The 13,401-nt window shown below is 33.0% G+C and overlaps 1 protein-coding gene across 1 annotated transcript in view; it reads left to right on the top strand.

Annotated features, from left to right (window-relative positions):
• The window catches only part of LOC129219221 (BTB/POZ domain-containing protein KCTD3-like), a 151,812-nt gene that overhangs the window by 10,289 nt on the left and 128,122 nt on the right, over positions 1–13,401 (top strand). The window contains exons 3-4 of the mRNA XM_054853546.1: positions 5,069–5,114; positions 9,691–9,764. Coding sequence (XP_054709521.1) covers positions 5,069–5,114; positions 9,691–9,764 — 120 coding nt within the window. The remainder of the gene's footprint in view (positions 1–5,068; positions 5,115–9,690; positions 9,765–13,401) is intronic.

Genomic DNA, 13,401 nt, shown 5'->3' with positions numbered 1-13,401 from the left:
GATCATATATAATGGGAAAAGTAACAACAAAAAAAAACTAACTCAGCCCGGGTACCAGGTACCATATAATATAATTTCAAAAGCAGGACTTGCCTGAATGTTAGGGATCTTCAAAATTGTCCCATTGTACCCATAGAATGACACAAGAAAAAAAATGCAACAAGTATTAAAATAGGGATAAAGTGAATAGTAATAAAATTAAATTAAAAGTTTCATGAGCCTGAATATAAAATTGAGACAGAAGTTGCCAAGCTAGTTAAAAAGAATACCAAATTAATATAGATGGTAGTAGTTAATGATGTTATAAGGTTTCCAGGTGATGCTCAGCTATATAGGCATCAGCAGATCCTGAATTCGTACTTAATCATGTTTGAAGGTAGTTCTTTAGTTTCGTCCAGGGCCGTCCCATGGGGGGGGGGGGGGGCAAGCGAGGCAATCACCCCAGGTGCCACAAAATGCGGGGGCGCCGCAAGACGACCCTCATTTCATGTATCATAGATATACAATCATAGACACACACTGTCCCAGAATCATAGACACATGCTGTCCCCCTCATTTCATATATCATAGATACACAATCATAGAAATAAACTGTTCCTGTGTGGGCTTACAGGGGGGGGGGAGGGATTATGCTTTGGGGGGATTAATACAAGAGATGGGTTTAGGTTGACCCATGATGTCAAGAAGAAATTTTCAATTTGATTCACCCCAATAATCTCAATAGACCGTAGTCAAAAAAAAACATTACCATTCTGCTAATGATTAGCTTCATATTGGTATTTTTTAGGATCTTATTCGATGCAATTTTTTTTAAATTTCAAAAAGCGGTACAAAATGATAAGATAAGGATATTGAAATTAAAGATATTGAGAGTTAAATTTAATTTTCAGCTTCACTCTTATTGTAGAACAAATAAGCATTCCATTTTTCATTTTTTTGGTGCCCATTTTAATGGGTAGATATTTAAATTAACACTGTCCTTGTTCTAAAGGGCAATTAAAACCACTGTTGTCCTTACTATAATTTTGGACATGTCGTCTTACAATAATTAGACGTACATGGGAACATTATGCTTCAAAACCCAATATGAGATGATTCATATTTTCATTCTCATTAGAAGGCAAAGCTATGTTACGTAAAATGCATTGCTACAATTCTGGAAGAAATTTCAGTGCAGAATAAAATATTAAACTTTTAAAGTAAATTTTTTTCATAACCATCATTTATTAGTGGGGTTTGCTGACATTAGAATGGCTTTGAGATTTGCAAAAGAGATAAATATCTTAAGGATTATTCTTTCTTGATTTAATAGTTGTATCTTGTTAAGACTCCCCTCTTTGCTTTGAAACACCAAGTAACAAAGCAAAGTCTTTCTAAAACATTCCTTCTAAAAGTTAAATGGCACAGTCTGAGCCCTAACTCTTCCCTTCATAATGGGGCACTCTTGAATATAGCTAGCCACGTAGAACAGCAACTTAAAATTTTTTTATGCAAAATATGACATCTTTGTTTCAAACATATATAAAAGCTGGTTTTGAGTTTGGTACAGGTAAAAACAAAAAACTCTTGAAAATAAAAATTGGATGAGTCAAGATCAAAATTTAATTTTGACGAAATTTATTTTGAAATTCACTTTCTTTTTAAAATCTACAAATTATTTATTTGTGTTCTTAGTTTGAACGCTATGAGTAACTAACTCTGTTTTAATTGTTTGCTTTTTATCTTGTGGGGTAGCATTTTACAAAATAATTGTATTTAGATTTTTAACATTTCCATTTTAAAAAAAGTTTTTGGGGCATTAATGCATAAAAAATATTAGAAACAGATTCACACACACACATTGCTTGTGTTTTAATTTGTATTATCAATATTCCTCTGATTTTTATGTCTATTAATATTTTAATAATGCAAGTATGATGCGTTCAAGTGTATGATGCATTGATGGTAGAACTAACCTGATTTTTCTGTGTAAATGGGGGGGGGGGGCGAAAGGCAACATTCGCCCCGGATCCCGTCAGCTCTTTGGATGGCCCTGATTTTGTCAATCTTATTTTCTTTGCTCTCTTTGTCTTTTCACCGATGTCTTTGTGTTAAACCAGAACACTTCCATTGGCTTTAAGATAATCACAAGCTTCACTTTGAGTATGACGTTACTGAAGAATCAACCCCGAGGCACTCACCGATTGCTTCTTGATTGCTTCTTGATCCTCAATTCTTGATTGCTCATTATCATTTGAAAATCCAGCTCTATAGAAGCATCTTTGTCTTCTGTAGGGCTTACTTTATTCCAAGCATTTGATATGAAATGGACAACCTGCAATACGTTGACCTCCTATGCAAATTTTGTTGCAGAATTTCTTCCCTCCTTCACCAGAGAAATTTTCCTCAGTAAAAGGTTTTGGTAGTGCTCTTTAAAGTCTTGAATGCTCCTTGATACTGTAGTTGGATTCTTCAACTACAGTTAAGTGGCAGAAACCTCCAAAAAAACACTGCTGATGGTTTTATGTGTTACAGCACTGTCCACAAAAAGAATTATTTCCATCTCCCTTCATCTTCTAATTAATGCCTTCCAATCACTGCGATTATATTGCTAATGTCGTTATTTTCGATTTGATTCATAGGAATTTCCAAATCCCAATATCAAACATGTTTAGTATACAGAAAGGTGGTGATTGAATGGGGTTTAAAACAGCATTCATTATACTGGAATGCTCATATTACATGGAGTTCAAAGTACATAGAGTTCATTCTATGTTAAGTCTGAAATTTTGCCAGGATCCAGAATATCAGGTGTTCACATTACTGAGTGTTCAGATATAGAGAGAGTGTACTGTATATACATTTTAAGCAGAGCTGTCATTTAGGGTTGTCCAGAGGGGACTTTTGAGAAATTAATGTATTTATCTATTAAGTGGGCTTGACCTTTGTGGTTTTTTCGACATGATTTGCATTGAATATGTATCCCCTGGAAGTATTTGAAATGACAGACCTGATCTTCAAATTCACATAGTTCTAACTGCATAAATTGAATATATACTAATATTAAATACAGTAAAATCTGTAAAGTGGACCACCTGTCTAAGTTGACCGCTTTTTGCAGGCACGGAATTAGCCCTTATCATATAAATCAACCTTTGTATGATGACCACTTGTTTAATTTGACCACTAAAGTAGTTCACCACAAGTGGTCAACTGTATACGAAATATATACTTCTATACATAAACTATAAAGTTGTGTACAACAGTTATTTAATGGTCTGGGCAGCAAGGAAATTTTCCGTAAAACTCCCAGGAGCAATCCAAATACAGTCGGATCCCGACTTACGCGAGGGATGCGTTCCAAACTCCTCGCGTAAGTCGAAATTTCGCGTTGTGGAAAAGTGTTGGGTATATGATTTTTTTATTAATATACCCAGTCATTATAGACATTTAAACACCTTTTAAACTGTTTTTGACAATTTTTTAACTAGTATATATTACCGTTTCTTACATAAAGAGCTGAATTTTTGCCGTATTTTAAGAAATGTTGCATTATTCAACATAAAATACTGTTACGATGCACAAATTCAATGATCAATGGGAGGAAGAGATAGACATAAAAATGAAACAGTATGGTACGTGCAATATGTAGTAATAATAAAGCATTGCACTTTAATAGTACTATACAATTGATAAAATAAGTTGCATTTATAACTTAAAAATCAAAGATTATGATTTATCGTATATGCAATCTGATTGTTATTCTAATATATTTTTAAATACATTAGCTTCGCATTTACTATTATTACATTTACATCTATGATAACACCCCTCTGGGACACCCTGGACTTATACGGATTGCCTTCTCTTGACTTTTAATTATACGTATGAAAGATTCACCCCCATACCTAAATGTCATACCATGTCGACCCACTTTCTAGTTGTTCAAGCGTATCAAGAATCTTCACCTTTTCTTAAATTGTCGCAAACTTTCATTTTTTGTTTTCATCTAAAAATTTTGGATGAAACATCGTGTCTAGGTGCCACAATATTTCATCACTTTTCATATTTAGAATAAATAAAAGAAAAATGAGGAGCGGTGATATATACACACTAAATGCTATGTTTATAGTGCGGTATGCGGAAGTTTACGCAGTCAGTGATGCTGAAAGGATGAAAGTGCATTCATGAATTAATGTTTAGTAGTCAATAACAAAGCTGCAACTTAGCATCACGATTCCTTTCCAAATATTTTCGTGTTAAGAGCGAGAAATTCGATTTAGCTCTAAAATTCGTTGCTCCTGAAAAACTCGCGTTATAGCCATTTCGCGTAAGTCGGATCGCGTTTAAGCGGGAGTCGACGGTATGTTCAGTTCTGCTATCAAGAGGGTTTACTGCAGCGATGGGTTTCGAATTCTTCGAGAACTGGTAAAAAGTTTTGAGATTTTTTTTATTGGGGAATAATTATAGAAATTATAGTGAAATATTTAAGAAATAAGTAAAACAAATACACATTTTTTTCTAATTTCTTTGTTTAAACTTGAGGATCATCTGCTATGTGATTGATATTGCTTAACCATTCTGTCTCCACTGCCTCTGAGTTACAATATTTTAGTGCTAATCCTTCTAAATTAATTATCATTATATTTGAAATATATTTTCGGCAGTCAATCTATTTCTTTTCTGTGAACAAATTTTACCCATTCATTAGGCTAAAGCTTCTTTCAGCTTCAGCAGAACTTACAGCGATGGTTTTGAAGATACTTCTAGCATACTTGTTACTTATAGGGATGATATAATTTCAAAGCCTTCTAAAACATTTCCAGTAAACTCTGAATTTTAAAGAAACAGTTTGCGCAAACCGGTGAAATCCCGTCTGAATTCCATCACTGGTTTTTTTGTTTATTAGTTTAATTTTTTTTTTGGTTAAATGAAACGTTTATTAATATTCCTTCCCATTTGTTAATATTTAGCTACTTCCGATATTATAACCCTTAACAACTGCGTTTGTTCCTAAAACTTAAATAAAAATTTACACAAAAGGATTAATTTTTGATTTATTCATCATCATCATTATTATTATTTTCAGCATGCTGAGTGGAAGAATATCCACACTGAAAGATGAAACTGGTGCTGTAAGTTTTCTTTCTCCTATCATTTCTTTATTACATTCTCTATATCATAACTATAGGGAAAGGTGACAGAAGGTCGCTGTGATCGTCAAAAGATTTTCTTATCCTACAAATTCATTTGCCGACTTTTAAATTAGGAGACATTATAGTGATATTACATTTTTATTTCAATGATTCCTATGGTCTCTTTATATAGAAGTAGGTGTTTATTAGGGTGGTTCAAGAAAACTTTTTTCCAGCTAGATTTCTGGACACCCCCCATTTTTTAGACTTAATAATAGTATTATGCTGTAAAAGGTTTAGCTTCTTATTTAAATTTTAAGATGGTGCTCAATGACCCCTTAATTTAACACTAGCCGTAGCATAGAAAATGCCGTAAAATCCCTAAATAGGAAAAAAAGAAGCAAAAGCTAGCTCTGCAGTTGGATTATGTGGCCATGAGGTAATGACCATCGTAAATTAAAGATTGCTAAAACTTTGGCTATGCTTAGAAGTCGTGCTGTGCTCCGCAAAAAAAAAAAGTGTATTTTTGAAAACTTTTTTTCCCTGAAGAGAGTCAAACGTTTTTACTATTACATAGTTAAATTTCTGAAAAGAGGCCTTTATACATTTTGTGGATTGAGTTTAGAAAAAATTAAACAGAGGGAAAAAATACAAAATAAAGATTTTTTTTTTTAAATTCATAGAAAATACAAAAATTGCTCTGTCTGCAAAAACTTTTTTTTCATCATACTTAAAATTAAATTTCCTACATTTTAGTGACAAAATTTTTTCCAGTGCAATTAGTTCAGGATCTGTGGGGTAAAAAGTGCTAAAAATCACATAAAACATTGAATACCTTTTTTCTAATTAAAATATCAATGTAAATTATACATTGCCTATAGCCATTCTTGCTAAATAGAACATTCAACACAAAAAGGATTTTTCAATTCGAACCAGTAGTTCCTTAGATTAGCACGTTCAAACAAACAAACTCATCATCTTTATTATTACAGTATAGATAAAATAAAAAATTATCAAATAAAAACAAAAAACCCGACTGCGTAAAAACCAAAAAAACTAAAAAGAAAAATATATGAATCCAATAGTTTAGAATGTTATTAAGTACTACTGAATAACTACACCATTGAAATAGTTTTATAACCGTACACAGATTAGGAAAATCATAAATTCAAAAGCAGAATAGAAGGATCCACAGTCGGGGCCCATTCCTTTCTGATTCAAAGAACCCCGTAAAACATTCTAAACTACTGGATTCATATATTTTTCTTTTTAGTTTTTTTGGTTTTTACGCAGTCGGGTTTTTTGTTTTTATTTAATAATTTTTTATTTTACACTTTTTAGTTAACTTTCATTGACTTAGTTATTATGATTATAAGACGGTACATTTCGCAACCTTGTCATTTCATTGGGAGAGTTTGTTTGTATCGTGAGGTTTATTAAGTTATTTGCGGTGGTCTAAACTACTGATAATTAGTCCCTCTAGGGACCTAACTCAGCTTAAAGCTATATGGGCTTGACCTTCGGCAAAAATGTGCGAACTTAAGTCAACCACAGCACAGCTATATAAACAGCCTGTATAACTCATGATGACGCGAAATCGGAAACGTCATCAGTCAAGTCTTTCTCCCAAAACTAAAAAAGCCTCTCAAGAAAGTACATGTCGCAAAACTCAGTCCCTTGAATCAAGGCAAAAACAAATGCAACATGTTAGAAATGAAAATCGAATTAGTTGACTCTTTTTTGGTGCTTATTGCACGGGTTTATGTTGATGAGAACTACAATCTGAGTGTCTTGCCTTCGTTATGCATAATATATTTTTTATTACAGTACAGAATACATATAAAGAACACATGAAAGAATTTACATCAGAAAGAGGGGAAAGTACATCCGGAGCGAGGGTGTCTTGACCCACCGCCTCAAGTGGGAGAAGCAATCGCTTAGACCACTTGGCCAATGAGACCCCAATTAGTAGACTTAGTAAACAAAAAATTTCAAGCAGCGAAAACTACCTGTGTCGCACGCGACACAGTGCAACACCCAAGGTGCGCCGATCCCAAACTGACAAAATATGGCAACTGGTTGTTGATATGGTGAATTGATTGCTGTCATGTGTTTAGTGACACTCCCAAGGTTAAGACAAATCGATTGACGTAAGAATTACCAAAGTTGGCCTTGGCATTTAGCCTGTAGAACGCCACATAGAAATGGATATACATACATCGACTGTTAAACACATTACCCTCCTTTGCGTCGCGCACGTGCAGTCGGGTAATTAGGAGTTTCGTTTGGTAAATTAAAAATTTATTCCTTCTGAGAACTTTAAGTTCAGGTGCCCCTGAATAACTGTGATGTTAAATAATACATTGTAAGGAACTGAATTATTTTTTTTTATGATTGGTGATAAATTTTAAAGAAATTCTGATGCATCTTTATTAATTCAGCATACGTAGATATTTAACCGGGTCATGAGCAAGATGTATGAAATTCTTCCTCATAAATTTTTTTTGGAGTAACTTGCAATGTAAATCAAGTGTACCTTCTATCAATACTTAGCTACCGCCCTGCGCCTCTGACCTTTTGATAGTGAACATTTAGCATCAGAAAAATAAGGGTGAAATGCTTTTAAAGCATGCTCACTAGGGCGTGATAAGACATTCAAACCCATCAGAGAGTTAATAGCTCTTAATTTTATAGTTTCTTACCTGCATTCCTTTTTCCCTACATGCCCTCTTTAGTCCATTTTACAAAATGATAAGAAATAACTGTTTTATAACTATATTTCTTATTCATATCAATTCATTACGTAGTTTTGAAGTCTTTTTGTCGACTGTATTTAGGAAAAAAAAATATTTTAAGGATAGGTAATAGAAATAAATGAAGCTGACAATCAATTGATTTGATTTTGGATATAATAAAAATTTTGTGCATTTTCCTTGAAATAGGTATGAGTTTTTCACATTGTCAAAAAAAAGACCTTTTTTTAAAAAAAATAACCTTTAAAATAACTTTAAATGATGTTATTTTAGGATTTTGCACCATATAAATTAAGAGCCAGAAGGAGGGAAAGTTTACAAAGTTTACTTTAAAAATAGAAGTTGTCATTTATTGTCACTAATGCATAGGGGCTTTCTTCAGAAAACGTAACTTTTGAACTAAATATTTTTGAATTTCGAAACCTTTTGTTTTCTTTTTTTTCATTCTTACATGAAAGTGTTACCTACTAGAAGTAACCATAAACAATAACCCAGCAAAGTTCCAATTATTTTACTCATAAATAAAAAAAATTAAAAAATGCCTTGTTCAAGGAAATAAAAAAAAAAGAAAAAACCTTTTAATAATTAAAAATTGAGGCCAATTTGCTATCAAAGTAGTAATTTTGTTAGTTGTGCAAGCAATCGCCTATTTTAATGATTAGTGAGAGTATAATATTAAGCTCTCCTAATTAAAGCATGGCTTAATAAGTAGTTTCAAATGTATGTTAAAAAATAGTGTTAGTAAATTAGAGGATATACTGGCAATTTATAATTTTGGTAGAATGCCTATTATTGATGTATTTTTTCTCCATCATTTATTTTCAACACGGAAATAATGACATTGATAAGGTTTGTCACGGAGGTGAGGAATTTTCGATTATTATAGGCCTAATAGATACATTTTTCAGAGAAATTTTTGTTTTCTTCGTTGAAACAATCTGCACATGTTAAGCATATGAAAACATGTTCACTTTTTTTTTACATTTACTTATATCCCTGAAATTCAAATTCACGGAGGTGAGAAGTCAGAAGTTTTTAAAGCAAAATCTATCTTTTTATTTTTCGACAAAAATCTCACAACTTCAAAATAAACGAGGGGCTCCCTTGTATCATGGAAAATAAAATTTGATGTCGTTACGGCCACGTGTTAATGAGGAATGTTTTTTACATTAATTTACATTCTTGGAATTCAAGTTCACGGAGGTGAGAAGTCAGAATAACCAAACTAAGTTTTTAAAGCAAAATCTATCTTCTTGTGTTTCAAAAAAAGTCTTACAACTTCAACTATGGCTGAAAATAAACGAGAGGGATGGCTCCCTTGTATCATGGAAAATAAAATTTTATGTCACGTCACTACTGCCGCGTGTTAATGAGGAATGGCATTTTGTGTTTAGGTAACAGAGGTGAGAATTTATTGTGTGACATGACTCCTTATAATACTAAAACGAACTAAAACTCAATATTAAAAAATTAAATATACTTAAACAAGTAGCATTTGAAACACTTGTGAAAGGAATAATAAATAAATGAGTATATACTTTTAATTAAACAAGGTATCAAGCAACATAAACAGTCACATCAGGTGTGTGACATGCTACAGAGGTGAGAATTCACACATGTTGTGAACCAAAAATATATTAAAATAAAAATTATTATTAAAAAAATGTTGGTAGGTTTAAATGTATATATTTTTGATGAAATTAAAAATCATTGTTAAATGAATTGTTCCTTAAAGTTTTTACTGTAAAAGAGCCATATGACAAAAAAGTTACTTTTTGAAAAATGACCCTTTTTTTTTTTAAATTTTTTATTTTTCATTTTAGATTTTCATCGATCGGGATCCCAATTTATTCAGCATAATTTTAAATTATATGAGAACAAAAGATATTGATCTCAGGTAAATTGTTATATTTATGTAATGTTTATTTTTGAAAAAAAAAAAAAAAAAAACTAGTTAATATTTTTATATGCAATCAAAACTCATTGACCTTGTTTTTCTCAAATGGCTTTTTATGAAAGAGAGAAAATACAGTAAAACCCCTCCTAACGGACACCCGCTCAATTGCAGACACCCCTTTTATATGGACATTTTTTAATTCTCAGATTCCAATGCAAATAACATTTTTAAACCTCTGTCCTACGGACACTCCTCTATTATGGACAAAAAATTTTGTCCCGTTAGTGTCTGCATTAGAGGGGTTTTACTGTATTCATAATCTATAGCCTATTGCATTATATTCAATTGAATTTCACTCATGTATCCCATGGGTGCATTTATGGTTTATATATCTTAATGTGCAGTAGATTTTTGAAGTTTTAGAGGAATAACTTTGTTTGGCTTTAAGAAACTAGTTCTCAGTGTTCATTTTATACTTGGTATGTATAGAAAGTGCAATAGGGCAACATTTAAGTAAGATAGGTATCTGGACAAATCTATTGTAATTTAGAGATATGGGTAGAAAATATCTGTCAAATCACAAATTTGAAACACTGTGTGAATACATTTCCCTATAAAAATATATTCAAATCACATTTTTTCAGCTGCAGTAAAGATATTTATTGATTGCTACTATTTTTGCATCTTTTTAGTTCAGATTAAAACTGGATGCTATCAAAGTTTTAATACAGCAGTATATCACTCTCCAGATATTGGTATTTTCAATACATCTAGTCCGATTAATTCAACATTTTATGGGGGGGGGGGGGACAAAGGATATAAATGTAATGCATATTACACAAGTAAAGTAGCTGCAATGGAGAACAGCCATCAGTCATCTTGTTAAATAAATATTCCAACAATTTATTCTACTACAGCAGAAGTGCTCATGGGGGGGAGGGGGGTCATGAGGCAGACTATACCGGTGAAATTTTAAAAGAAGTTATTTTGTTATTTTAAAAAGATTTTAGTCTTTTTATTAGGAGGTTTGGTGTTTTTTTAGGGGGTGGGATGAAAAGTGCTGGGCAAAATTGTGGTTGAGGGGGGATGCATTCGCTCTTGAGGGGGATGGACTCTCCTGACAATATTACCTGCATATTAAAATCTGCAATATCTGATGTACATGCATTGTGCATCAACGAGTAAATGAAAAAAAGCCACATATTTCCTTATTTACAATGATAGAACAAACCTTTAGGTTTATTTCAAATGTTTAAATTATTGAATAGGACTGCAGCCTCTTAATAACCCACTAAAGTAGATTCGTGTTTTTCATCAGAAAAAAATGCTAGTCAAGTTTAATTATTATTTTTCATTAAATCGATATACTTTCATCTATATATTTGAGAATTTTCAGAGTGATTGAAAGATTTCTGCATCTGACACAATTTACTGAAAAAATATGAGGACAAATCAGAAAGTCTTAGCACCTGTTTTTTTTAGCAAAAATATGGCTGTGAATACAAAGCAAACATATACATTCCCAACAGTGAGAGTTTTTTGAACTGTACCAGCTGTATCTGCTTTTTGCTCAGAAAAATGGAGTTGCTATCAGTCATTTAAGATGACGGTTGTTCTTTAGACGTCCACAGCTTATGAGCAGTGAAGTGTTATTCGTTTTTTACGGAGCAAGGGACAAAAGCTCATAGCAATTCACAGGGAAAAGCACCTACAGTTCAGACCTTGTCCTACTGATTTTCATTCCACTGAAGAAGTTTCTGGCAGGACAGAGATTCACATGTGACGAAGAAGCCAAGAACGCGATCCGACAATGCATGGTTCCACAGGCAGCCGGAAGAGTTCTGCCACAGAGGGATCTCTAACTTAGTCCCGCAATGGGAGACAAATGTCTGAACCGGTGTGGTGACTATATGGAAAAATAGTGTAAGTGACATAGTTTACTACGTATATTTGTAAATACCTGTTGGTATCTTTTTTTGGCAAATAAAAAATAGGCGCAAAGACTTTTTGCTTTGCCCTCGTAAGTATACTTGTAGGTATTAGGCTTAGTGAATGACAGAAAGTGTATTTTTTTGAGAAGTTTGAGGTTCTGTAAAGCAAAAACCAGATCACATATGAGACAAAAAAAAAAAAGATATATTTACTTACCACCATAGAAATATTGCATACACCAAATTCGATCAAAATCTGAGGACATGGGTTACAAAATCCATTTTTCCAGTGTGAATTGAAATGGATTGACCGAAGTGCAAGAAGCTATGTCGTAAATGTCTGGCGGAATATATATTTTACATCTTGTAAAATTTAAACAAGCAAGTGAAGCTTTAAAAAAAGAAAAACTTGATGCATTGCAGCATTCAATGTATAAGGTTGGCAATGCATCACAATGTAGAAATTCCTACATTACTCAGCCTTAATATTTTTCTTTATGATAATTAGGACTCGACCGATGCATCGGCGCCGATGGTTCAACAATTTATTCATCGGCATCGGCGGCCGATGCTAACTTGCAGGAAACATCGGCCCATCGGCCTTAAAAAACATCGAAAAGCCGATGGAATTGGCCGATATTTTCGAAAAAAAAAAGACCTTTGATGTTTTACTTTTTAATGCAAAGTAAAGGGAGTTATTTTTTTCATATAAAATTTCAGTATGACTTTCTATTTTAGTCCCCTTTGAAAGTGTTTTTAATACTGCATTCAGGTACCAAACAAGTTAATTATTGCTTTGTTTCTTGCAGCTGGATGTACGTATGTATCTCTCATAAGTCGTAACTCAAAAATGCTAAGCTGTAGAAGGATAAATTTTTGCATGTGGCTTGTGTGCGTACGTTCCAGTTGTGCACTTCCCTTTTTGTTTTCGATCGGGTATTCTGAAAAGCCTCTTTACTCATTTTTTGTGGCTATTAATTACTTATTTCAATGCAAAACTAATAAAGCATCTCAGACTGACGATCATTTGGTGATATATTGCCGAATTGAAGACCATGGAAACAAATAAGAGATGGCAAAACCGGTTTTTGTGTCATTTTTTTAGATTCCCGTTGAGCCGACGGTAATTTTTAATTTTTCGATATTTGTAATATGAATCACAGTAATGCAGTCTTTTCTGTATCGCTTCGGCGGAGTTACAAGTTTGAGGCCCGTCGAAATACATTATGGGGCCCTATTTCTCTATCACACAAGTTGTAAAACATTTATCATAAGCAGTTTTGTAACTCCTACGGTGCCCCTATGGTTATGGGGCTTCTCGCGCAATTGCAACATCTCTACATAGTATAAAATGAAGTCCCCAAAAAGCGTCTGTGTGTTTGAACTCGCAAAACTCGAGAACTACCTGGCCAATTTCGATGAAATTTTCACAGTTTGTTCCTTTAAGTCCTGAAAAGGTTTGCAGACCAGTTCGAAAATAATTCGATGAATAGTTCTTTTTTTATTCCAATTTAGGTCCAATTTTCACATAAATTCCCGAATATGGGAGTGAGAAATTACTCGCAAATAGTAATATTATATATCGTTGGAAAGGGAAGAATTTTCCGCGTTCCACGCAATTTGTTCCAATGCTCTAATTTAATTGTGGCGGGAGTTTTTTATGTTTTTAGCTCCAATTTTTTTAGGCTTAGCTGAAATTTAGGCAC

Source organism: Uloborus diversus, chromosome 3 (genome assembly GCF_026930045.1).
Source record: "Uloborus diversus isolate 005 chromosome 3, Udiv.v.3.1, whole genome shotgun sequence".
In the NCBI taxonomy this organism is placed as follows: Eukaryota; Metazoa; Arthropoda; class Arachnida; order Araneae; family Uloboridae; genus Uloborus; species Uloborus diversus.
The sequence above is the reverse complement of the archived record's forward strand: the minus strand, read 5'-3'. Positions and strand labels throughout refer to the sequence as shown.